The following is a 27079-nucleotide window of genomic DNA, read 5'->3' as shown; positions in this document are numbered from 1 at the left end:
CATTCAGGAAAAACAAACGGCATGCGCGAACAGCATTAAACAGCATTTGTGCACCTGTAATTGTGGTTCTGCATCATTCCAGTGTATGTGGGAGGGAAGAAAAGTGGGAGTCAGGGTGAGGGGTGTTAGGAGGTAGGATGGGGAAGTACGCAGGACTAGGAAATTGAAAGCCCTGCAACATAATAAAGATTTTGGTCTTTGACCTAGGGGTTAAGACAGGATGGGCTAGGATATAGACAAGCCGTAGGGATAAGGAGATGGAGAGAAACAATTCATCCAGAACAATTCCAAGGTTTCTGGCTTGGCTACCTGGGAAGTTGATGTCAGCAACCAAAGTATGGAATACAGAAGGAAAAACTATGCTTGTGGAAGAAGAAATTATCATTACTTGAGAAACCACTTTGATGACCATATTTATCTTTGTATATAGAAAATAGTCCATGTAATTTTTGATTCATTTAGAAATCTTCAGTTCATTACTGACATATTTAAAATAATACACCTGACTGGGCTTTCTTTTCTTTTCCTTTTTTTTTTTTTTTTTTGAAGTAGAAAAAATTTAAACTGTACAAATAATTTATGAAAAAAAATATTTAGGGGCTTACAAAAATAACCTTTTAATTAAAAAGAAACATTGTTAAGATGTTCTCCATCATCACTCCATGGTTCCCACTCTGTCAGCTGACGCGTTTAAGTAAAACCAGGTTTTTCCCTTGAACACTTAACACATAATATCCCTTCCCAGAATTATTCGAATTGGATCTCAAAGAACAGGCATGACATGGGATGGGGGAGTACTAGGAATAAAATTGCTTTTTCTGACTGATAATGTCCTTGAAAATCTTACCCATCCCTCTCATTTTACAGATGAGAAGGCAAAACTAGAAGCCAACAGTAGAAGGCAGAAGCTAACAAGAAGGCAGAATTCAGGTCAACTTAATTTCTAGCAATCAGAATGCTCCATGTAGAATTGCCTGTTTTTGTCCAGTGCAAAGAGCCTCTCATCCTTGAAGGTATTACAATAAAGAATGGATAGTCATCTGTCAGGGGTACCATTGAAAGTTTCTGCACTGAGTGGGAGGCCAAAGGTGGTTTTTAAGGCCTTCTTGGACTGATTTTTATTGACTGGATGTGAGGAGCTGGAGCTGTGAGGACACTGGAACACTGTGAGCGAACAAATTCATAGGTGTGAATGTAGGGTGTGTATGGGGCTTTGTTATCATCTTGCTATTTAATATGATAAAGATTCTTTGCTTGACCAAACCTTGCTCAGGTTCCAGAACCTTCTCCTAGGTCCATTTGTGTGATTGCTTATAAAATCTAGTTTCAGCAAGAACCTTGCTGAGTCAGTTTAACAAGAGTCCCCCACCCTCCATTTCTGATACCCCTCAATACCTGATCCAGTTCATGCTCCGCCATCACCCCAGGGTGATGCCTGATCACCCTGGCTTGTCTTCAGCAAGAATCCTGTTAGGTCAGTTTAGCCAAAAACCCTTATCCCTTTTGTTTCCTCTTTCAACTTTCCCATCCACTGACCCCATTCTGTTCCTTGCTATAAATTCTCATTAACAATACTGTATTCAGAACTGAGCCCGGCTTTACACTGAGGTCTTTTCCCCTATTGCAGTAGTTCTCAATAAAATGTTTTTACCACTCTACTGTTCAGCTCTGGTTTTTCACACACCTGGTTTTCAGATGTGTGAAGAGGAACAGTAAGAGATAAGGCCATACAGACATGTATAGACCAGCTAAAAAGTCTGAATTTTATTCTGTAAGAAGGGAGAAGCCACTGGAACTTTCTGATAAAGAAGTGACAAGATAGGTATAGTACTTTGGGGAGATTAACTTGAAAGAAAATAAAGATATCAATCCATTAGACTATATAATCCAGGGGAGAATAAGGACCTAAATGAACTCTATTTTAGGAGCAAAGGAAATGAAGAGGAACTAGAACTATGAGACTGTAGAATCACAATTGACAGAACAAGATAATTGCCTGAAGTTTACTCTTCACATGTGCCTCCCCATTTCACATCCAAGCCACTTAGGCCTCCCACCAAGAGAGGTCTTCCATTCTCTGATATCATCGTTATCTCACTGGGCAAGTTCAATCGCATTTCCTCATCTGCAGTATGGAATTATACTAACATTTGCCTCACACAGGTTTTGAGAATTAAATGATGTATTATATGAAAAACACCCAGAGTATTTGCCATATCAGTTACTGTGAAATCTCGTGTCCTCCATGACCTTATTAACTCTTAAGACCTTCCCCTCTGACAAGTTTATTTCCACTCTGTACTAACCAAACCTGCCCAGGACTTGATGTTGGTTAGATGTAAAAGGATGAGTCATCTAAGAAAACTCAATAGTTGTGACCCTGAGAGAGTTGCAGAAATTCTTAGAAGGGCCAGCTTATGGGAAAAGATGTATCTGGTTTGAAACATATCACTTGAAACTTTTAGACGTCCAAAAGTAAATGTCCTGCAGTCTGCTGGAAACCCGAGACTGGAGCTTCAGAGAAATGAGTTCAACACACGCAGATTTAAACTTATTTGTAGAGGTAATAGTTCAGGGTATGGAAGTAAATGGGTTCCAAGGATAATGGCAGAGAGAGACAAACTGATACCATGACTAAACGTTTAAGAAATTTTGTTAGAGATTGATGAGAATAAGAATAATCGAGGTGAATGAAATATTAGGGAATTAGTTTCAAAGATATTTAAAAAACATTTTTCATGCAATGGCCCCTACCAGTCACATGTCCCACTGAGAAGCCCTAAGTCATGGTCTTTTCGGGGTGCAGCTCAGCACCTGGGCAGAGCTGGTTGTTCACATGTAATTATTATTCATCACCTAGTAGTTTTACCTGTTCAGGGGTCTTCCTTAGATCTCCACATAAGAGGCCATGCTCAGGCCTACCCTAACTATCCTGCCTGGAACCTCCTCTCATTTACTACATATTATGTCTTATAAGACTTAGCTCATTTATCTCCTATAAATTTTTTCTATTCCATTACTATTTCTTCTGTTAAATTTTTAGGCTCTGTTCTCATTAATCATTTTATAAATCTGCTTTTGGAGCTCAGAAACCTGCATTACATTACTTGAGCAGCCTAGTGATTCTAATATGACTCCATGATCTACACTTTGAGGAACGAAGTCAATCTGCATGTCAGATTGCATGGTGAATGTCAGAAGAGCAAAAAAGATGAGTTTCGTTATAGCTTTGAAAAATTAAAAACTATTAGGTGGTGAATCACAATGTGATCCAAAATTTTTCAGAGGCCAGAGTTGCAGACATTTCCTGATAGTCTCAGTAACTGTAACATCTTCCCAACAGCTAAACGAAGATATCTAAATATGTCCATTGCTACCTAATATCCAAGTATGTTGTCAGGGATCCCATGTCCGGTAACACCTTTCTGTTTTGGGGTGTTGATTTTAAGCATTATACTACACAGGATATGCAGCACATAAAATCCTACATGTGGGTATAAACATGAGAACTGTGTAAATGATTGGTCTATGGCAGTAGCTAGTAAAATGAGTCTTGACAGAAAGAGGTCACATTTGTGACTAAAAGAGAAATCTGTAAAATTTTAAAGATTCTACTTACAGTTTCCTGTACAAAATGAAATAAATTTGGCCCCTGCACAAAAACACACTCAATCTCTCCTTGTGAAAAACTATTCTGTTTAATAGTGCACTTCATTTATGCTACAAGATGAGCAGAATTGAGAAAACATAAGGAAAGGTTATCCCTTTAGCAGGGAAATCTCAGGAGCTCCATTCTAACCCTGCCATCAGGGTCAGGCCAAAGCCTTCCTTTGCTGGGACTTGCTCTTTATTTGCATTCATGCTTTGCTACTGAAGTCAGAGGGGCGGTCAGGAGAGGTCTGGCTGCTAGGGCCAGATGTCACAGGTCACAGGTGACAAAGGGCAGGGCAAGCTGGCTGAATGAGCACCTTTAAAAGCATTCTTAGTAACTAGGGGTTTAGATTAAAACACATATCATCGTGGGAGCAGTGAGAGGCAGAATGTGGTGAGAGGAAATGAAGAGGCCAATGATAAAAGCTTTTGATCCATTCCCCATTCCCTCATGTTAAGACTCACTGATTAGATGGGTTTCCCAGTTAGTCTTATCACAAAGGAGAATGAGAGGGTTCTCCAACAAAACCGCCAGTCTGCTCTTAGAAACTTGGTCTTGCTACTCCAAGGGCCCCAGAGAATACAGTTACCACAGAAAACCTATTTCCCCACCCTCAATAAAATAACAAATCCCTCAGCATCCGATTTCCCTAATTAATGAAGTTATGAAGCAAAATAACACATTCCTTATCAAAACTTAAAGGTGGATTAGAAACAGTGGCTTTCAAATACAGCCTTTTCCCACTCTTAGGAAATAACATGACTCAGAACATTCCATTGCCTTGTGCTGACTATACTGACTCTAACTAGAAGAATCCTTAGAATTTTATTCCCACTGTGCTTACATCCTCACCTTGGAAAGAAAGGCTCCCTTGGTGTGAGAAAAAAGTCTAGTGCAAACTGCCTTCGAAAACAGAAGGTGATTGGTCCCAGAGCTTCCCTCTATTCCCAGTACTTAATCTGCTGCTTGCCTCATAATCTTTCAGAGCTGGCCTATCATTCCTGGGGAAATTGACTAGGTTGCTAATCATTGTGCCAGGACGATTTGCCTAATTTGCCCCATTAAGTGAAAGGTTTGCATCACAAGGGGTGTATCCTAAGTTGTTCATACTTTTATAGTAAGGCAGGAGCTCTTTAGACTCAGAAGTGAGAAAAACAGGGGTACAGCTCTCTTTCATGTCGACTCTCTGATATTTAATTCAGCAGTAACTCTGAGAGAACTTTTGCTCATCCCTGCTACGTTCAAAGGCTTCTCTCCAGTGTGAATTCTCTGATGGCGAACAAGAGCTGAACTATACCTAAAGGCTTTCCCACACTCACTACATTCATAGGGATTCTCCCCTGTGTGGATTCTTTGATGCTGAATAAGGCCTGAACTATAGGTAAACTTCCCTCCACATTCCATACATTCATAGGGCTTCTCTCCAGTGTGGATTCTCTGGTGCTGATAGAGGTGTGAGCTCTGGCTAAAGGCCTTCCCACACTCATTACATTCATAGGGCTTCTCTCCAGTGTGGATTCTCTGGTGATGAATAAGGGTGGAGCTCCTACTGAAGGCCTTCCCACATTCATTACAAGCATATGGTTTCTCTCCAGTGTGGATTCTCTGATGATGAGTAAGGGTGGAGCTCCAGCTAAAGGTTTTCCCACACTCGTTACATTCATAAGGTTTCTCCCCGGTATGGATCCTTCGATGCAGAATGAGAGCAGAGCTACAACTGAAGGTCTTCCCGCAATCATTACATTCATAAGGTTTCTCTCCAGTGTGGATTCTCTGATGCTGAATCAGATGTGAGCTCTGGCTAAAGGCTTTCCCACATTCACTACATTCATAGGGTTTTTCCCCAGTGTGGATTCTCTGATGTTGGATAAGGTCTGAAGTTCGATTAAAGCTCTTGCTACATTCATCACACTTATGAGGTCTGTCTCCCACAGGAAGTCTCTGGTGTGAAATAAGGTTAGAACTTACAGTGAAGCTGTTCCCAAAATCATCATATTTCTCACTTCTCTCTCTCATGGGGGTCAGCTTTTCCTCAACTGTCACTTGATCAAAATCTTGTATCTTCCTATTCAGTCTTTCTCCAGAGGAGTTTCCCAGCTGCCTCTTTAGACTGACTTCTTGTTCATAGGCTTCTTCAAATTTAAGATCCTGAGAAATATCCTTCTGGAATCTTCCCAACAGCATCCCATGTGATCCTGTTTCTTCAGAAATGTCTTGATCATGCCCAGTTCTTGTCTCACCATCTGGCACAATACAAAACAAAAATCACTTGTTCCTTGTGGAAGAAAAAATCAAAACCAGAGGACCAGATAATCATGTGCAGGCCTCTTAACTGCCCAGGCTGTATGTAGCTAAGGCAGAATAAAAGAACTGGGTCAAGGAAACAGGGAAGGAGAAAAGCAGGAACAAAACTGGGAAAAGAGCTGGAAGTATAAAGAAAGTTAGATATGTAAGGAGATGATGGATCAGGCAGAGCCAGAAAACCAAAATCATAAGGAGGACATTTAATGAAGTGACAAAGTCCTCAGAGAGGTTAGAGACTATAAATAGAATTAGGGAGATGGTGACTTTCAAAACAGTTTTCCTAAGAAAAGTAGGGAAGGTGAGAAACAGTAGCAGAGCAAGAAGGAGCAACAAAGGTGAGGTGACTAGTGACCGCTACAGCCCCAGATTAAAAGAACACTCATGTCTGCAGTTGAGCCACAAATGCCAAACCCATGACAATAGGCAAAAGACAAAGTTAGTCCATCTCTGAGCCTTAGGCCTAGGAGGCTATGCTGATGTGAGGCTATGTAAACAATTTCCATATTTGACTTCTCTATGTTCACTGCCTTGGGGTTTCTAAAAGAAACTTCAGGCACAGAGAATAAGCATAAAGAGTTAGCATTTTTAGTTTGTCAACATTTTAAAAAGTAAATACAAGACAATGAGTGTTAGGGACAAAAATGGCCGTTTCTCTCTCACTCAAACATATCTACTCAATACATCTCTGTTCTCAGTTCCCTTCAAACCCAAGACCCTCAGCTCTTCCTCTTACTCCAGCCCAGAGGCCATGTCAAAATTCTTAACTGGGAATCCTGCTCATGGGACAAGGTTTATCCTGCTCATACCAAGCTGTCCCAGAGTTCAATCCCAGACCCAGAATCTGCAAGGGACAGAAAAAAATCTCAGGGAGGTCTCAAATATGAGTTAGGAAGACCTCCCGGCACTACTCAGGAAAATGTCCTCATTTAAAGTAAGTAAGAGATGAGGAATTAACTAACGTTTAAGAAGCAAACTGTTCCCTATTACAAATGAGAATTTCTATGAGAGTAGCAGTTGAACAAGGTCCTGAACAGAGCAACAGTCCCTATAGTAGTCCAAAAGAGAAGGGGAAGAGACAAAGTTCCATAATATTCACTTGGGCACAGAGCAGTATCTCACACATTCAGGGGTCCCAATATGTTAAGCTTTTGGAAGTCTTTAGAATCTTTGTTAACTCCTAAGACTAACATGGAAATAAGTACCATATTTGGACTTAAAAAGACCAAGGCTAAAGTTCTGCCACTCGCCAGCTATAGAACCATATGTAAAGCAATTAAGACCTCTGACCACTCTTTCCTCACCTATAAAATGAGACTAATGTTGGCTACTTCAATTGCTGTTACTATGATGATTAATGAGAGACTATACGAAACCTCTTTATAAACTACAAATTAGTATACCAATAAATGGAAGTCATTATTATTGTTAGAATTTTCTGAGAGTAAATCTATCCTTAGCTAATTATTTTCAGTGACTCAACTGCTACTAGCAAACAAGGAAGCAAAGAAATGCCAAGGGAATTTTACTGAGAAAGAATAACTCCTTACCCAGTGAGAACACATTCCCATAATTCTCCAGCATCACATCTCTATAGAGGTCCCTCTGAGCAGGTTCCAAACGCTTCCACTCCTTCCGAATGAAGTACACAGCTACATCCTCAAATGTCACCAACTCCTGAAACAACACGTTCCTGCATGCAATTTCAGGGTGAGAGGTGGGACTGGCAACACCAAAAAAATATCTGGGATGGGGTTGAATAGTGCATATTTGGGAAGTGAGGGAAAGGAGATTGGGGTAGAGAGAGACTAGAATCCAAGAAAGAAAAGTCAATCATTCAGCAGGAAGTGACCACAGTCCTGATGGAGAGAATCAAGGTAAGGGCACTGAATGGATGTTGCTGCACCAACAACATCCACAAAATGGTAAAGAGAACCACAGCTTACCTGGGACTTGGCCTTTAGGAGTGCAGCTGCTAACATTTCATCCCCTAGACTTCCCTTGTCGGAAAATGCAGGAACTTTTGAGGAAGGAAGAGCTAAAGACAATAATGCGGTCCATGAGAGTATATCTGTATTCTGGCCTCCTGACCTACAGAAACCTCATGGGGTCATGTGACAACCTAGGATCCACTCCCTCTGACATTTATACATTCACTTTCTCTGCAGCTACTAAAGGTGCTTACCATAGGCACATACAGTGTGGGCCTACCCTGAGAAGAGGTATCTAAAATCCTGTTGATTCTTGCTCTCCAATCTATCCCTGGTCCCTTCTTTTCTCTCTGATCACTCTATTCTCAATGAAATTTACCTAGTCCTACTGCTGAGTGTATTCTTGTCCATTCTCCCAAGCCTGGCCAGAAACCCAGGCTGTTTCCTCATGTGCCTTCCATCATTCTCCACATCTCTGAATTCAAACTCTTGCATGAAGTTCTCTTAGACCCAAGGAAAACTAGTAACTTCACCTAGTCCTGACTGAAAACATAACACCCACAGCCCTTCTCCATACAATCTACCAGTCTCAAAACACTACAAATGTTTCCTATTTCTGTGTTTGAGTGCCTATCTTTTTCCTAGGTTAACAAAGTTATCCTTTAGAGACTCTAAATCCCTAGATCCTAGATTCCACAGAATAACCCAGACAAAAAGGTCCTTAAATGCTTTTCCCAGTAAGTATGGCAATAATACTCATTAGGACTGAAACTGGATCCAAAGTCATGAAAGCAGTCTATGAAAGCAAAATACAAATATTCTTGTGGCATCCTATCCATTTCACCCTTTTGCCTCCTCTAAGCACATGGTCTTAAAGAGCACAAATCGGGACTATGAAGTTGGCTGTTACAAAGAGCCTGGAAAATGGAATTCAGTGACTGCCAGTTTTAATCCTCCACAATGAACCCACAGCCCTTAAAAATGCCTCAGCTGTACATTAATTATTGGCTTCAGTCAGCCTTCCCCACTCAGCGGTGAGTTACTGAATAGCAAAAACTGTGGCTTATCCATTTTGGATTCTAGTGATTAGCCTAGTACCTGGTGAATAAGAGATTTCAATAAATGATTTTTGAATGACTGAAAAAAAAAAAAATGAATGAATCCCTATTCCTTACCACTCTCAAGCAGGGCCTGAGGTTCCTGAGATACATGATCAGCCTGAGTTTCCATGGGTAGGGCCAGAAGCTTCTGTCTCTGGTCTCTATTTGCAGACTTGGCAGGAAGCTGGTTTTGAATGAGAATAAGGAAGTACTGCAGAAGGAAAAGTTCAAGGTTCAAAGATAATTTAAAAAAAAACAAAAAACATTTCTCAGATACAGAAAGAGGGGAACTAGCATTTCAGCTAGTACCCAGGAACAGCAAGAGGAAATGCAGCAGCAGCAGCAACTAGTCTTGAAGTCCCTGGTGAATATAACCACCCCTCCCTGTAATGAGATTACACGAGAATCAGTAAAAGGGCCCACATTTCTTAACAATATCCCACCTTTGGCTCCTCTCACACACTGAGGGATATGTATAACAACAAAAAATGGGGAACACTGGTGCCAAATAACATTAACAGAATTAAATACTAAGCAATCATCAAAAACATGAAAAATATCAGAGTAAAGATAAAAAGAGAGTGTAAATACAGAATGTAAAATGTATGCACCATACCAACTTTTAAGAATAACTGGGATAATGGATAAAGCTATTTGTTTATAGAGGAGGAAAAAAAAAAAAACCCTCACATACATTAGAATTGCCAGGAGAAAAAGCTTGCTTTATTAGATTTCTAGCTGTTTATTACATTAAGGTGTTATTCTTAGAGGAAAAGGGGCCATAAGGTAGAACCTAAATAACAAAAATCAGAGAAACTTTCCATAAGTTCTCTGCCTCATTTTAAAAAAACTAGGATAACATCACCTGTCTCAAAAAACTAGAGCAAACAGCTCGAATCTATTAAATTAAATAAGATAACCTGTTTCTCCTTTCTTTCTAAAACAGTTTTCTGCTTCCAGTCTCGGTCAAAGGTGGAATATTATTGAGGGATTTGGGGCCTTTTTAAGATCCTTGTGCATCTCATTACATGGAGTGGGTACATATATCTACCTGTATCTAAAAGGCTAGTCCCAGTTGCTGTGTTTCCTCTGACAGAGAAAATAGCAGCCAACTTTCTTTTTTTCCTCCCTTCCTTCCTAATGCATGTCCTTGGGTAATAACATAAGTCCCTAAGCAAATACCAGTAATTTTAAAAACACAAAATTATTTATTACTCTGTTTTTATCCCTATTAATACTACAACATGCTACAACAATCAAAAGAGATGTTTTCTGTGGCTCTAGTGAATAAAATGTAACGTTAACACCAAGACTAAGGTTTCTAAGGTTTGAATCTCAAGTAGAAGTTTCCACTTCACACTTGAATGCTGTGGGAAGAATCAATAGATCTATAATAGATGCAACACCCACCAGAGCATCCTTATACTTAGGCAAGAGCAAAAAAAGAAAAACAAAACAAAACAAAAAAACACCTCTGGATTTCTGTCTACCTCTCTTTCCTTATCTATTTGCTCATATAACAAACATCCATTGAATCCCAACTATATGGCAAGACAATACTGAAAGGGGTAAAAAAAACCAGGAATACAATGGTATTTATCATTACAAACTGTCCTACTCACATATGGCATAAAAAGGGGAGGGGCTCTGTCTGAGAGCCATTGAGAGTTAAGAGAACTCTAGTCTTTGGGCAACAAGAGGCTATAAAATGCCCTCCACCAATGCCATTATAGTGAAAAGCACTGAATTAGGCATGAGCCAGGCCCACTAGCTTGAGGTGGATGACACACCCTCTTGCCACCATCACCTTTCTAGCTGGGTCCCTTTAACTTTTAGAGCCAGCCATCATTTTGTTCTTATCAACCAACTTTACAATTTCCAGGACTGTTTACAAGCAGACACCCTCAACAAATCAGTTCTTAGCCTAAACTATCCCTAGAAAGGGAAATCAGAGGCTGTGACTTCAGAGAAAAATAGCAATGCTCCCTCCTCACAGCTGGGTTAACCCAAGCTGGAGCTCAAAGGCACATTGTTGAGAACAAGTCCCCAGTGTCTGGATCAGTAAACAATGTTTCTCATAGAAAGAAAAATCTCCATAATGCTCTCACAGCTTCAGGTGCAGTTAGGGCCCTTCCCCTGCTCCACTGTCAACCCCTCTCCCTGGAGCTGTTTTGGGGGACTGAGAAAGATAAGCTGTTAGTGAAAATGAGACATGGAAAGCTTTACCTGTTGGATTCTTCCCTACCTTCTTTGGAGTTATCCCTAGAAGGCCAGAGCAGCAATTATTGAGAGCCTCTGTTCAAGTTCCTAGGAATTCTGACTTTAGTTGGTGCAAATGGCTGTATTAAGGACAAAAGAAGAAAAAGGAATTAAAAATATTCATGTAAACTTCACTTTTACTCTAAATGTTTACAGATAAGGAAAGAAAGACATATGCTAATAAATACCAATTAAGACCACAACTGTTATTTGCGTTGCACTCCTGGAGACAGAAAGGGACATGAAAGTTCTTCAGGTCAACCTCCCATCCAGTGTTAAGACACACCTCCTAATGTTCTGTCTGCTAACTTATTAGGTAATCTCAATACTTCAGCAAAGAATCTGTTCCACTGTTGTACGGCTTAGCCATCAAAGAGGCCTTCGGGTGGTAAACTGAAAACCTATCCTCTCTGACCTTCATCTCACAGATGCCTAGTGCCCTATAGAGCTTTAATGGTACAACCTTCTTCCACACACTTCCACAAAACCAAATGATGCCCACTCTCCCCACAAACTTCTCTTCTTGGGGACAAATATCTATAATTTCTCTAATTAACCATAGATTTAAGGTTTATCATTCTGCTTATTCTCCAGTAGTTTACACATGCCCTTTAGACGTAAACACCAATCTGTGTTCAATCCCATTTCAAGAGCGGATCAAATCAGGAATCTAATACAATTGAAAATGTGAGCCAGACACAGTTGTACCACTTCCTATACAAGACTCGATTTACAGGGTGCCAGCGGATTATTCCCGGAATCTTAGTGTGCACGCCCTCCCGGACCTAGTTCTAACTGCGCACACTTCGGAGAACTCATTCAGTGACCCTCAAACCCAACTAAGTAAACAAACCTCTTCTTCCGCCGCGGGCGCAAATAACTGTGTGAAACTCAATTAAAAGCATCTCGAAAAGCTACCAAGATAGGGTCGCTACCAAGACATCAGCTGTTCTGAAGACAGGGACTCCTCTACAGCCACAGTGGAACTTTTAAGTGCTCGGGCTGGGTGCTAAGTCACAAAACCTGAACTGGAGCCCCCTTCCTCCCTCCCACGCAGGGTTCAGCTCGAGGGCGGAGTGGGGGGCGGGGTCCCTGGGGAAACGGAGTCGGGGACCCGCAGCAAGTGAGGGAGTATTGCCTCTCGACACCGTGGCTCTGGGCGGGCCTGGCTATCCCGCGGGCCGCAGCGGCACGGACACCACCCCCTTCCCTGGCAACCACAGCCTCCGTCTCACCATGAGCCCCGGAGGCGGCCGGACTCACCCTGGGGGCAGGGACAGGAGACTTTTGGGGCGCCGGACAAGCACCAGGCCCCGTTGGACACTGTCACAGACCCACACACCGGGGACAGAACAAAGAACGGAAGCTCCCTCAGTTTCGCTTCCGGGTCGTGGTTTTGTGTGTGTGTGTGTGTGTGTGTGTGTGTGTGTGTGTGTGTGTGCGCGCGCGCGCGCGCGCGCCATTCATTTCACTACCCCCAACCCCCCCTTCGTGTCCCCACGTCCACCTGTTCTCTCTAGGAAAATGGGAGGTCTTCGCCTCTCGGTGGTTTGCAACCTCCTGGCTTCTATCCAGGACTAGGGCGCAGAGCGGAAGCGCCGACTGGAATTCCGGCCTTTCGCCCCTGCCTGTGGCCCAGCCCCGCCCCTGGTGGCTGGGCCCCACGGGAGACCGCACACCTCCGCCTCTGGGCTCATGCTTTGCTGCCGCTGGCTGGGGAGGGTGCAGAGCCGGTGTGAAGAGGACGATAGGGCCTGGGGAAAACGGGGTACCCCAGCTCCCACTGCGCAGGAGGTCTCCAGAGGGGGAGCTAATGTCCAAGGAGAGTTCCCGGTGCCCAAACGACCGGAGTCCCCGGCAAAGGTACCAACTGGGAGCTCTAAGCCGAAGAATAGCAAACTTTGGAAGGGTTCATCATTTTTTAGAAATCACCGTTATTTGAAATTTTCAAATAAACCAACTTTATGCCTCCAAAGTTTTCTGTTTGTATTATCCCAGCCCAGGGCAGGCTGCCCCTGATGCAGGACTGGGCAGATTCTCCCGAGGTGGGGGGAGGGAGAAACTCAAGCCTTGCACTGAAAGAGAAAAGGGGTCTTTGGGGAGCATAAGAAAGAATTCAAAAACACAGCCAAGTTAAAGTCAAAAGGAAAGTTTATTACAGAAGCGGTAACACTCCGTTAACAGTGTGGTCTCCTCACCAAGAAAGAGAGCGAGAGAGCCTGAGAGGGAGAGAGACAATACAGGACGATGAGAGTAAAGGCACTGAGAAGGACCCCTTTTATTTTGTGTAGGACATTACTTAAAGACTGTTTTTCCTCTTTTGCATTCATAGTGTAAGGAAATAGGTTGTTAGCAATACCAGCAGAAATTTTCCTTTGTTCTGTGGGTTTCCTTTTGGTCTGGCTGCAGGGCTGATAAGGATATTGTCGTCTCTGAATATAGCTTGATTTAACAATTTAATTCCCTTGCCTACTTCCTACATTACTGAGGTCAGGCGACATGTATCTTGTTTTAACCTATGAATCCTACTTTCATCTTATTCTTCCTTCTTGTAATTTATTCACTTACGAAAAAGGCTGATTTATCCTGCAGTTTTCCGACTATCTGGAGTTTCCTCTCCTGTCCCCCTGCGTTGTTCTTAGATCTAGACTAGAGGCTAGAAAAATTTTACTAATTAAATTTCTTTTATACTTAAATAATTTTGTGAATTTTGAATAATAAGTTTTTAACTTTTGTTTCAGTCAATATTGTCATCTGTAATCAGAGGTATTACTATATATAGAAGACTTTATCTCAGCATACATAAGTTATATACTTGGGTTTACGCATTTTGCTCTTGGTATATTATGTTGCAGAGATGGTTAGGAAGAAGAGTCTGGAAATGCATTAACTAACATGGATAAAGGAGAGGGGATGAATGGCAACGCTAGCTTCCCCAGCCCTGTCTCCATGGCTTGCTCTCTCTCTCACAAAGCTGGCTTTTGTTATTATTATTATTAGTTACAATCAGATTAGTGATTACAGTCAACTCTCAAATTTAGCCTCAAGGCCACCACCGTGTTATCAGCTACTCCCTCTTCTTATCCCTGTGCCTAGAGCAAGAAGTCTCAGAATAGGTAAGGCTTGTGCACCCTCCCTGTAGTGTGACCTTGTTGCTCCAAGCACCAGGCATCCTGCCAGGACTACAGGCATCTCTCACAACATATTATACCTTGAAAAATAATAAAAATTGAATGTCACCTATAAAGACTCTCCAATCTTCCCATGTAAAATAAAATTTTCTAACCAATAAAAAATATTCCCCCTTTCAGTCAGAACCACCATCTTCCAGTAATTCACCTAAATGACCAACGCAAAGAGAAAGAGGAGAGGCACCTGCTATATGTTCTGTAAGCCTTTTAGAAAACATTGAGTTGTTCCTTTGCCACATACATACAAACCTATAAGAAAAGCGATACCGTAGACATTGAGGGAATGAGGGAATAGGCACTGTTCAAAGAGGAATACCCCACAAATGTTACCATGGCAACATTGGAAGAGTTTCCAATGTTATCCAGCATGCGTTGACATTCTTATAAACAAGTTAAGGGCAGGATTCTTGCCAAGACAAAGTACACATTTGATACAGGACATCACTTGTAAAATTCTGAATCTTTTAGCAGGAAATGATACAGACCATCACTTGCAAAATCTTAATCATTTTAGTAAACCTAGTTGTCTTTCCTTTCCTCCTTTGGAGAAAGACCCACTCCCTCAAACTTAGGTAATTACATTGAAACTGGTGACTCAGGTTCTCTAGCTATTGATAAGGATCATTGAAACTCAGCCTTCTCCTTGGCCCATTATAAGGCAGGAATGGCTTTAAACCAAAACAGGGCCCTTAGAGTCCAAGAAGAGAGGGGATCTTTAACCCAAGTTTTTTTTCTTTCGTTTATGAAATATATTAAGCCTGTTCCCCTTTACTCACGTAATAGGCAAATCAATAATAGAAATTAATAAATATATTATTTAAATAACAAGTTTGTGTATTCTTTTCCTTGTCTAGGTGTTACGGGTGGACAATTTTCCAGTAAGCCAGTATTAAATATTTACTTCCGATTCTGTTAACCAGGGCGTGGTAATCTGATCAAAGAGATGCTGTTAACCAGGGTAATCTGATCAAGGACATGCTAACGGCCATCTGTTAACCAGGGTGTGGTGATCTGCTCAGGGATGTGCCGGTGGCTATATAAACTGCCTCTTCTGGGAGCTCGGGGCTGATCTCTTCTAACCCTGCATGGTATAGAGTCAGTCGCTGGCCGGCTAATAAAGGCTCACAATTCATCTCAATTGGCTCCGTGGGTCTTGGATTTGATCTCACAACAACATTGGGACTGAGGTGGCACTTCAGCAGGAAACCCAAGACCCCACCCCTAACTAAGGCAGAAAGGGAAAGAGCTCCATGAAACTCCAGTAGGCAGAGACAATGACCCTTCTCAGCAGGAAGCAGATATAGAAGAGACCTCGAGTCCCTCAACACCCATACTAATAATAAGGGGGTTCATGGCTCTTAGAAAAGAGATAAGCAGGAAAGTTAGTTAAGGGGTTTAGGGTCTGCCTGCAAAGACACTGAGGTCATCCTATCCTAGAAGGGGTCTGCCCTAATTCGCCCACAATTAAGCAAGCCAGAAGGTATTTTTTAGGCTAAAAGTAACTAATAAAAAGAAACTAGTTAGCAGAGAATTAGGTACCAGTTTAAGCCACTTGCCCCTGCACAATGAAGACCCAACGACCTTCGATTCACCTGAGCCTCATTATATCATTATAATATGAAGCACATGCCTGGGAACGAATATGCGCAGAAAGCAAATGATGAATCACGGAGTCCTGTCAATCTTAGTTGTCAATCAAGGATGCCCACCCCTCTAAGAAAAGTAACCACCCACAGCAAATAGGGATAAAAATCCCAAAGGCATTGTTACCAAGCCTTTTGAGCTCCGCTTCTCTTGCTCAGGCCTGCTCCCACGTCTGGAAGTGTGCTGTTGCTTTACTTTCCCTTCTAATAAAGCTATTATTTTCTGCTGTACTTCAGTGTCTTACTCAATTCCTTGTTCGAGACATCAAGAACCTGGACAGCATGCCAGGAGAGGATCCCCGCTCTCCAATAACACATTGAGCATATTAAGCACTCCGAGAGCCAAGATAACTTCCTGAAATGTGTGATGGAAACTGATCAAAAAAAGAAGGAAGCCAAAGAGAAAGGTACCTGGGTTCAACTGAAGCACCAGCCTGCTCCACCCAGAGCAGCACACTTTGTGATAACCAATGAAAAGAGCCTGAGTTGCTGGAACCCATTCCCTATAAATTCATGGCATGATAAGTATAAAAAAATAAAAGACCTCTGTACTGTTAAAAGAATTACAATATAAGTCCCTGAAATTATTTTGCGTATCTATCTACTTTTTCATTATCAGTATTTTCCCTCCCAACAACTACTAGAGTGCCTGAGAGCAGGGACGTTGTCTTATTTACCGCTGTAATCCTCCAGAATCTAGAACATTACCTGACACTTAGCAGGGATTCAATAACAACTGTTCAATGACTGACAAATGAGCAAGTGAATCTTCATGGGATTCTTTATGTCGAATACACCATCATGCATGTGTATATATGTGTGATCTCCTGCCAAACTGGCCCTAAAAGAGATTAAGAGAAAAAAGTTTGTCATAGTTTAATTGAGAAAACTTCATAAGGATTACAAAAAAGTAAACATTTACCAAGGTCATGAAAGACATGGAAATGTTGAGGAAATATGAAAAGTTAGAGGTAACAGGAGATGCCACTCCAAACTGCAATGAGGGTTCTAAATCAGACATGGAACATTAATGAAAAACTGGTTAATTTCCAACGAAGTCTGTAACCCTAACAATTTGCTAGACCCACTGAGGGTCATAGCCTATCCACAGTATTGGACCAATGTCCACAGCCTGCTCCTGTGCATGCCTAAGAGAGATTTTTTAAAATAATTTTTTATTGAAGTAAAATAGACACAACAAAATTTCCCACTTTATCATTTTTAAGTGCACAGTCCAGTGGCATTAAGTACATTCACATGATTATGCAACCATGAGGACCATCATCTCCAGAACTTTTTCATCTTCCCAACCAGAAACTGTATTCAAGAAACGATTTCTCATTCATTCCTCCCTACAGCCTCTAACAACCACCATTCTGCTTTCTGTCTCAATTTGACTACTCTAAGTACCTCACAGAAGTAGAATCATATAGTATCTGTCCATTTGTGACTGGCTTATTTCATTTAGCATAATGTCCTCAAGGTTTATCTATGCAGCACATGCCAGAATTTCCTCCTTTTTAAAGGCTGGATAAGATTCCTTTGTATGGATATACCACCTTTCTTGTCCATTCATCCTTCGATGAACACTTGGGTTGTTGTTTCTACTTTTTGACTGTTGTTAATAATGCTGCTGTGAGCACTAGTGTACAAGTCCCTGCTTTCAATTCTTTGGGGGCATTTCCAAAGAAAAAATTTAAAAACTTTGTTATCACTTCTTTTTAGCAAGAGAAAATCCCCATGAATTATTGGTCTTTGTTCTGTAAAAGGCCCTGGAGTGATTTCCCTGAGTTGTGTCAATGTGGGCTGCCTTAGTCTGCAGTTTAGCAAAAGCTCCATTGTCCTGTGGAGCTAGTTGCAAGAGGAAAAAGTGGATCAGTTTGCATAAGAAGCCCTGGACCCCTATCCTTCTCTGCTTCCTGAGATGGTCCCAAGTTAGGGAGACCTATTAAGGTGTCAGTGGCAAGAAAGGGTACTGGGCCTCTGAAATGAACCTAGAAGGGCTGAAGAGAGACAGGACCACTGGGGGAAGGAGGAAGAGGGGACCAGATACTCTGAGGTGGCAAACACTGGACTGATCCTCTCCAGGCCTCCTCAGCCAGCTTGAGACCTGTGAAGGGGCGTGTGTGTGTGTGTGTGTGTGTGTGTGTGTGTGTGTGTGTGTGTGTGAAGGGCTGATGCTAAGATTTGGGGCTGGATAATTCTTTATTATGGAGTGCTGTCCTGTGTATACTATGATCTCTGACACCCACATTTTTGTGACAACCAAAAATGTCTCCAGACAGTACTGAATAATCTCTAAAGGATAATTCACCCTCAGATGAGAACCACTGGGTTAGGGCGAAAAGCTCCCTACCTGAGCTTGGTTTAGGTTGGCTATCTTGCCTCAAACAAGTGTTGAAGATGGGGAAGGACACCTTGGCTCCACAGGTAACTGCCGAAGCTAATCACCAGTTTCAACGACCACACTCCACACTGCATGGCTTTGGGAACAATGTCATTGTTTATGCAGTTTGTGCCTCCTATGAAAATGATTCAACCATGTTCCTCAGCCACCCTAGGTCAAGCTGCAGGTCCATGTCTAAGAGACAACTGATATGGAAGCTACCCCCATCTTTACCACCCCAGGCAGTCTAGCACCTTGGATGTAGAAAAGAAAAAAAAGCTGCCTGTTTAAACCCTTTTGATTGGGAGCTGCCTTCACTGAGTGACACACTGCAGAGAGGGCAGCTGGCCTTCAAGAGCTGTAGCCCTGAGGGTGCAACCCTGTGTAGCCCCAAGGCCAGCTCAGAGGGAAGCCTTGTGCTCTGGAACCCCCACCACGAGGAAAATTTCTTCCCATTAGCTCGTCCCTTCTGTCTGACATCCCAATATAGGACTCAAGAGGACATGCATCTAAGTACTCAGAAATCTCCGACTTGTAGAGAGGGAGCAGGCTAAAGGCACAGAGAGAGACAGATGGGACATCCAAATGTCCTGTTTCAGCTCTGCGTGTGTGAGCATTGTGATCTGGGACACACCTGGATCCAAAACTGAATTAGAGGAACACTCCAGCTTGTTTTAGTTGTTATTGGAAATGGATGTGTGATTCTATAGTTCTCTTTCATATTTAAACCAAATGCCCTAAGATTCTGTATGGGGATGGCATTCTCTGAGTGATGTGAATAAAAGGGGCCACTTAATCTTTATCTTTTGGTCAAATCTGCTGTGCTAATTTCTTTGGATCTTCACTTTACAACACACATCCCCATGGTAACAGCAGCTCTGGGGCATCACAGCATAAGTGCTTCTTGATCAGTAATCTGAGGATGATGTTCCTGGTGCCCTGGTGTCAAGGAGTTAGCTCAGCAATCCAGTGCCTCTCAAGTGCATATGATTTAGTTCCTCCAGACTAACTAATAAAAAGTGGGGGTGGGGGAGGTGTAGGGCCACAGAGAGCTCATGACTCCAAAGGCTTGATCTAAATCAGAGTTTGGGCTCATGGAACTGTAAGGGAAGCAGCTACTCTCTAAGTGATCAGACCCAGCTTTCTCTGTGGCTCTGATCTGTTCTCCTCACTGTGTACAAGCACCCTCTGCTTACTCAGGAGAATGCCCACAGGACCCCAGGATACATCTGGAGGCACAGGTAGGGTCTCAGCCACACCTTCTAGTCTGTAATGAAGGCTTCCCTGAGGCTAGAAGAAAGGAGGAAATGCACTTTTATATCCAGTAGTTCCCATTGGTGACCACAGGGCAGGAAAGCCCCAGCTGGGATGTGAGTGCTGTGCTCTGGGTGGGCTGGCAGGTGACAGCAACTCACTTGTCAGATAGTTATTTTCAGCTGTGGCCAAAACTAATATGAATATTATGCAAATTAAATTTTCAATTTTGGGTAAATAGCTAAAGCCCCTGTGATGTCATGTCCTGTGAATGTGCGGCTGTGCTGGGCTGAAGCCCAGTGTCTCTCCCATTCTTATTGGTGGATGGCTTTGGCCACGTGCACCTGGCAGGTCATCTCCCAGTGGCTACCACTTGGCTTTTGTCCCATCCATGTGTCTCCATCGCTACTGCTCATTCTATAGGCATGCCTGTAGCCATTGAGTCATGACTGGCTCCTGTAAGCTGCTCCAATGAGACTACAGGTAAGTTTCATCCTCTACTACAGCGAGGTGATAGATATAGATGTATATACTTTCCAGGTTAGATTAGGGACAGGAAGTTGAGGTAAATCATACCAGAGAGCCTGGATTTTCTATTAAGGAGGAGGCAGGGTGAGAGTTAGGGGTCAAGGTTGTGAAGAACGGGGTCCTATCAGGTGCCCCAGCCTGGCTGCTCAGATGAGTTACAGGTGAGCAGAGACCTCTGTGACATTCATGATGGCTTAGCAGTTTTTAGGGTATTGTCAGAAATAGAGAGGGAGAGAATGGTATGGAAGATTTCGTAGAGCTAAACACAAGAGCATTTGGCAACAAATTAAATGCCCAGGATGAAGGACATGGAAGACAAGAAGAGATACTAATTTTTTGACCCTCAGTGAGCTGTGATTGGCACAGGGTCTACTAGTTCCTACAACAGTCAAACACAACTCTCTTTTTCTAGATTGTAGCTCATGGGGGAGAGACACAGGTATCAATTTACCTTTGTACTCCCACAGAGCCTTAATCAATTAGAAAATCAATGTTAATTTATGTATAGGTTACACTCTTCTGGCCACCTCCAGGCCTAAGTGAAGAATGAATACCTTATGACTCTTAGTGCTGCCTCATATGTGCATGCATGCTTATGTGTGGGTGGCATGTGTGCGAATGTGTGCATGAGAGAGAGAAGGGAAAGGGGAGATGGTTGTTATGGTGGTGGTTTAGGTGAAGAAAGCACCCACACGAGATGTGGACTGCCCTTAGATGACTAGCCCGTTGTGGGTTAGAAGAACTGCGGGAAGTCAGCACCTGGAACAGGGATTCTGTGAGCTGCCCCTGGCCAATGCATCCACTCCTCCTACCACATGGGGCACTGCCAAAAGCAACTGACTCAGGGGGCCTGTCCAGCCCTAGCCCAATAACAAAGCCACTAATTTTCATTTAGGTGGGCTTGGAGGGAGTAGTCATAGGTGGCTTTATGGGACATCCACCCTCTGTGCAAGGAAAGGGTATATCTATACAGTCACCTTTGGCCAGTGTTGCATAGCAAGTGGCCTGTGTGTCCTCTGAATTGGACTGACAACCCAAGGGCTGGGCACGAGGGTGGCCGAGGTTCTAAAAACTGCAGGATTAAATGTAGCAACATGTATAGGTGCAGAAAGAAAGGGTTCCCTGGTCTGGGGCATCTATAAGACATCAAAGGGGTACCACTCCTCCCAAGAAAAGAAGAGGCTGTACTAAATTGTGGGTGTTAACTCTGGAGTGTGAAGCCAATGAAGGAAAAAGCTTGACAACTAAGTTTTCCCTCTGCTGCCTCCACCAAGCCCTGCAGGCAAATTCCCCCTCTTCCCTGTGCTTTCAGCCAGTGGGACAAGGGTGGTCTTCTGACGTTTCTTGTAGCTCCCGATAAACATTTGTTACATTTCTTGGTCTTTGTTCCTATAAGGGAAGATGTGCCCAAATTCAACTGATGCGGTTTGGACAAGGTTCGCAGTGGAAACGTGAAGCAAAAGTGATTTTGTGTGGGGCCCGATGTCTTTGCTGCTTCTACACTTGAAAATGTAGTAGGAATTGATGGGCTAGGTGCTTGCACTTTTCCAGTCCTTTAAGTATTAGAGGAATTTTCCCATTCAGGGACTGCTGTATGTAGAGGATGAGAGTGAGACACACAGATCATTTCCCAATCCTCCTCCCCTTTTCCTCCAGAACAGTCCACCAGAAACAATAAAGAATGGGGAATGGAAAACAGGAAATCACAGCTTTACTTAAAACTCAAGCCGCCAGCATGCGCAGAGAAGCCATTTCTCAGTGCAACATTGTCACCTGCTGGACGTAGCCAGCAGGTACACCTGCTGCTGGAGAACTCCAGACCCAGGAGGTTTTGTAATTCTCAGCCTGAGAGCCTCCTTTTAAGGTGAATCAAGTTGAACCTCATGATAAACATGAGAAGAGCCTAAAAGGCCTGTCTAGTCAAACAGAAATGGTGTTTTAAAGAGCGCAGACCGGCCCTAGAGAGGTTTTACATGAAAAGGTGGCAGCTACTACTTTGAGAGAAACTACTTGAAGCAAAGATATGGATCAGTGGTGTCCTCCAAGTCTCAAAGGTTCCTCTAAATGCCTGGGATTGTTTCACTGGTGGCTTAGCTAAAGTGAATCCTGATTGGATCCATTTGGTGGCTGCTACTGTCCAGCCTCGGGGCTAGCTATGTAAAACAAAGCAGATGTCCCCATTCTGCTCAGTGGCGGAACTTCCGTTCTCATCATAGATCTGGCCAGTGCTCTACTTGATAAGCCATGTTACATTTTACTGAGTTGGGCTGTTAGCCAGGGGCTCGCCACTTGGAAGATAACAGATATAGAGTATTAAAGACCACCCTTTTGGGTGGTAACTATGGAAATATTCCTTGGATCTGTCTGACAGTTCAGTCACTCATGTGGATGCTGAAGGTGGAGACCTGGTCTCTGATGAGACAGACTGGCAATAAGCTGCCGAGCAAGTCTGCCCTGCCCAGAAGCTCTCTCCTACTTTTCCTAAACCGACTCCGTTCAACCTTTGACACCCTCTAGGAGTTCTCTTGGTGTCAGTGTTCCTGTTCCAGTCTGATCTCCTGACTAGGCCACATCATTATGGCACTTGAAACTAAATCATGCCATGTTTTAGGCTTTGCAGACCATCAACAGTCTGACACTGATGCCCTTTGTCACAAAAGCTACCCCATAATGAACCAAGAGTCAAGGTATTAGATGGATATTTGGATATTTGGTATTCCCTACCACGGGCATCATCTGGTTGCCAAACACTGGAATGGCCTCCTCCCGAATCAGCTCTGCCTCCTTCACCTCCTTCTGATCCATACACATAAGAAAGGCGGCCTGGTTGCTGAGTGTGGCCATCCCCCCAAAACATTCATCTCCTCTTGGTCAGCTATCTTTTGGGTAACGACAAGGATGAAAGGGGTAGGGAATTCTCTAGACTTATTTGAAAATTAAAGATTCTGCCCTCACTATTTCTTGGAATGACACTTCTTTGACCCTTACCCCCAATGGCTACCCCAGGCCATCCTTGTTGGTAGACCTTCTGGTTACAGCCAAGTCACAAGGGAGCCCAGGGAATGCCAACTTAATTCTGGTCCAGCCGTCAGGATTCTCTTGTTAGATTGGTTCTAGATCATTTGATTGAGGACATTGCTCTCCAACTCCCTTACAATGGCCCATAGATGCTGTGGCAGGCTGAACAATAGCCCCAAAGGTATCTGGGTCTTAATCCTTGAAATCTGTGACTGTTACTTTATATGGCAAAAGGAATTTTTCAGATATGGTTAAGTTAAGAATCTTCAGGTGGGAAGATTATCCTGGATTATCACAGTGGGCACTGAATGTAGTCCCAAACGTCTTTGTAAGAGAGTGGTACGGAGAGCTTTTACTGCAGAAGGCAATGTGTTGATGGGAACAGAGGGACAAAGAGAGATATATGAAAATGCTGCTAAAAAAGACTGAATTTGAAGATGAAGAAGAGCCTATGAGCCAAGTAATGCAAGAAATATAGTTCCAAAAGCTAGAAATGACAGTAGGAAATGTATACATGCATCAAGATGGAGGGTATAATGGGTCTTTGCAAATTTTGTAAAAATGCCCTATTTCACTCCCACCTGACCCTTCCCAACAAAAGGTCTAGATGCAAATTAGGAAATAATTGGAGAAAAAGAGAAGTTATAGCTACTGGGATGTGACACACTAATTTTGTGGCTGTGGAAGGAAAGCAATAACCCAGAACCTGGAGAGAAGACACCTTAGACCAGGAGGTGCAGAGAGGTGGGAGGATCACTTAATGCTCTCTTTGTCATCTAGATCTAGCACCACCCCAGCCTGGCAAGCCCATTCCATGGTCTGTCTGAGTTAGACAGCAACTATGGCTGGCAACCTGACCCTCACTGGGTTTGCCAGTCCTGAAACTCCTCAATGTGAAACCTCTCTCAATTCCATATGCATCCAACATATAGACCAGCACAACCTTGTTTCAAACTAATATAAATGCATGTGCTTCTCCTGAGACCCGGATGTCCTTGAGTCAGCATATTCTATTGACTCTACTTTCAAAACATATCTGGAATTCAAACAGGACTTGCAGGTTGTGCCCTGTCCAGGGCAGCTGGGTGAAGGGGCAAGCGAGGACTGAAACCCAGCCTGAGCTCCAGAAGGGACTTTCTTTCCTTTTCTTTTTTTGAGAACTTCTAGGATTTACTCTCTTAGCAACTTTAAAATATGCAATACAGTATTATTACCTATAGTTGCCATGCTAGAGACTCTTTTTCTAATGTGCCCTAGGGCATATAGATAGCTGTAAGTCTGAGTCCTCTCCCACCTCTACCTCTACTGCCTAGGTCCAAGCTGTGGTCCTGTCTCTCCTGGAATGGGACAGTAGCTCCAGTTTTCCATGATTTTATGCTCCTTATTGCTCAACCTTCATGCATCAGCCTGGGTAATCCTTTACAGCCTTGAGTCAAACCATGTTGTGTCTCTTTTCAGACTGAAAGTCAAAGTCTTTATAATGGCCCATGAAGCCTCGCATGGTCTGACCCTGTTACCTCTCTGATTTCATGTCCCTCACTCACTCGGCTCCAGTTACTGACTTTCTCATTATTCCCGGAACACACCAAGCAGTCTCCTGCCCAAAGACGTTTGCACTTGTTCCCCCTTTTTGGAATAGTCTTCCTCCAGGTATCCTCATGCTTTCCTTCCTTACTCAATTCAAGTCGTCCCTTCCATGTACAATACCACCCCTCCAAATCTCTCTTAATATCCTGATGCGTGCTTATTGATGTTTCTTATGAATAGAGTGTAAGCGTCACAAAATCAGAACTTGGTTTTGTTCAGTGCTGTATCCCCAACATTTGGAATTGTGCCTGCTGTACAGTAGGCATCCTAAATATCTGTTAAGTAAATGAATGATGGACATATAGCTAGCTATTGACCCGAAAGAGTAGAATTTCTTGACAATACCACAGACTCACAGCAATCGGTGACCAAGTCTGGGTTCTTTCTTGGAGGGCTTCACTTCAGTTCTTAATATCTCTTTTTTACACTCTCTGAGCAGATATTCCCCACCAGCCCAGTTACTTCCACCCTATGGAAGAAAAAGTTAACAAAACAACAAACCGATGCATCATATTTAGTTTTGTTAGAAGGTAGAAAGAGAATGGTGGGATGGTTGTCTTAACATAATTTCAACTTGAGTTTTTCTTGGTAGTTTTTTTTTTTTTTTTTTTTTAATACAGTATACTTTTAGGGACTGCCCAGTGAGGGATCATTTGAGATCTTGCTCCTCGGTATATGTCGTCACTTTAGCTCAAATAAATTATAAAAAAAAAAAAAAAAAACTCAAGAAAAAAATGCTCCATGAGTTTATTTCCAAAGCACATATAATCAACTGATTCAATTTCAAAATCATCCTTGAATTTAACAATAACCATTGTTTTATGAGTTGTATAATTATCTGAGCAGTGTTTCAAAAGCATTTGAAACAATGAAAAGACAAAGGAATACTTTAACGTGTGAAACAGCAACTTGAATTGTCAACTTTATTAACCCCAGAATAATTTTTATCTTGTCTTTATTTTAGCCTTCAATATGAGAAGCATTATACTCTTTTGAAGCCTCCAATCACGTATAAGAGATATATTTTTTTCTGACCTCATTTTTCCTTAAATGGCATATATACTTTTCTTCTATAACTGTCTCCAGTTAGCTGAGAGGTTTCTTCCACTGGAGATTAGAATGAGATAAACTCTTTCTTAACTTCCCCTTGGCCAGAAGACCTCTCTTCCTACAAGATTTCTCAGGACCCTTTCTTTGAGAGTTGCTGGCCGTTCAATTTCCCTTTATCCAGGTTATTAAATGGAGAAATCACTTAATTCACATAAGTCACCATTATCACTAGAAAACACGTCCCGGTACCTGCTAGTTCTGGGCATCAGAGTATGCTCTTCAGGGTCAAACAACAGGTCTCTACCTGCTTTCTAGTGATTACACTAGAAAGTGGGTGGGGTACAGACACATATTCAAAGAGCCAGCTAGACATGCTGGGGCAGCAGGAGAGGAGTAAAGGCAGTGTACACAACTTACTTGCGTGTAAAAGAGGGGAGAGGGTTGGAGTGGTCTCTTTTGCCAGAGATGAGATTCATGGAACTCATGGAGATGGAGAGTACAAGGAGGGTGAAAGAGGTTAAAAAATGCTAGGGATGTTCCTAGTACTGTTGGTAATACCATTATTTGTAAGGAGGAAAGACAGAACATGCAGACAGAGCCACTCAAGGCCAGGCTCCACACCAAACTATGCATCCATTTAATCGAAAATTACCTAGGTGCCCATGTTGGTTCAAGGGGTTACAATGACGAACACAACAGAAAGCCCTTATGTGGAAGTGAGTGGGGCCTGCGAAACAGATGTGAGGACTAGTGTAGCTGAAATATGGGGACCAGCGGGTTTAACAGTAAAGGGCCGGCTGACAGGCAGCAGCCGAATCATGCAGGGCCTTGTAGGCCGCAGTTATTCTGAGAGCAGTAATGAGACATTTGATTCATTCTGCAAAAGACGTAGGAACTAGGCAGTCTTAACCCAATTTTACTGACGAAGACAAAAAGGTTGGAGCGGGGCGGAGGTAGGTAATTTGTTCAAGACCAGCCGCAGACTAGAGATAGGAGTCGGGTCTACGCAAATCAGTCGGCTTCAGGGCTCTGCGGGACTCAGGCTTCCTCTGTCCCGAGCACTGCCCCACAACGCCAGGCGGAAAAGACCGCCGCGGCAGCGCGCCTGCGAGCGCCAGGGAGACACTGCTCATGCGCCGCTGCCGGACGGAAGCCGGGAGGGGGGGCGGGGCCGAGGCC

The 27079-nt window shown here is 42.9% G+C and overlaps 1 protein-coding gene across 7 annotated transcripts; it reads right to left on the bottom strand.

The window, feature by feature from the left end:
* Positions 1-1740: 1740 nt before the first annotated feature.
* Positions 1741-12614, bottom strand: ZNF3 (zinc finger protein 3). 7 transcript variants are annotated; one of them, XM_016124815.2, is made up of 6 exons: positions 12507-12614; positions 11211-11323; positions 9060-9195; positions 7900-7991; positions 7504-7630; positions 1741-5895 (listed from the first exon to the last, which is right to left on the bottom strand). In XM_016124815.2, exons 3-6 carry the CDS (start codon positions 9112-9114, stop codon positions 4826-4828), a joined length of 1344 nt encoding a protein of 447 aa, XP_015980301.2. In that variant the 5' UTR covers positions 9115-9195; positions 11211-11323; positions 12507-12614; the 3' UTR covers positions 1741-4825. The 7 variants fall into 7 exon arrangements, with proteins under 7 accessions (XP_015980301.2, XP_015980302.2, XP_015980300.2 ...); XM_016124816.2 differs by having other exon boundaries at positions 9060-9168; XM_016124814.2 differs by having other exon boundaries at positions 11230-11323.
* Between the last annotated feature and the right edge of the window lie 14465 nt (positions 12615-27079).

This window comes from Rousettus aegyptiacus, unplaced genomic scaffold, assembly GCF_014176215.1.
Source record: "Rousettus aegyptiacus isolate mRouAeg1 unplaced genomic scaffold, mRouAeg1.p scaffold_m13_p_8, whole genome shotgun sequence".
NCBI lineage: Eukaryota > Metazoa > Chordata > Mammalia > Chiroptera > Pteropodidae > Rousettus > Rousettus aegyptiacus.
The sequence above is the reverse complement of the archived record's forward strand: the minus strand, read 5'-3'. Positions and strand labels throughout refer to the sequence as shown.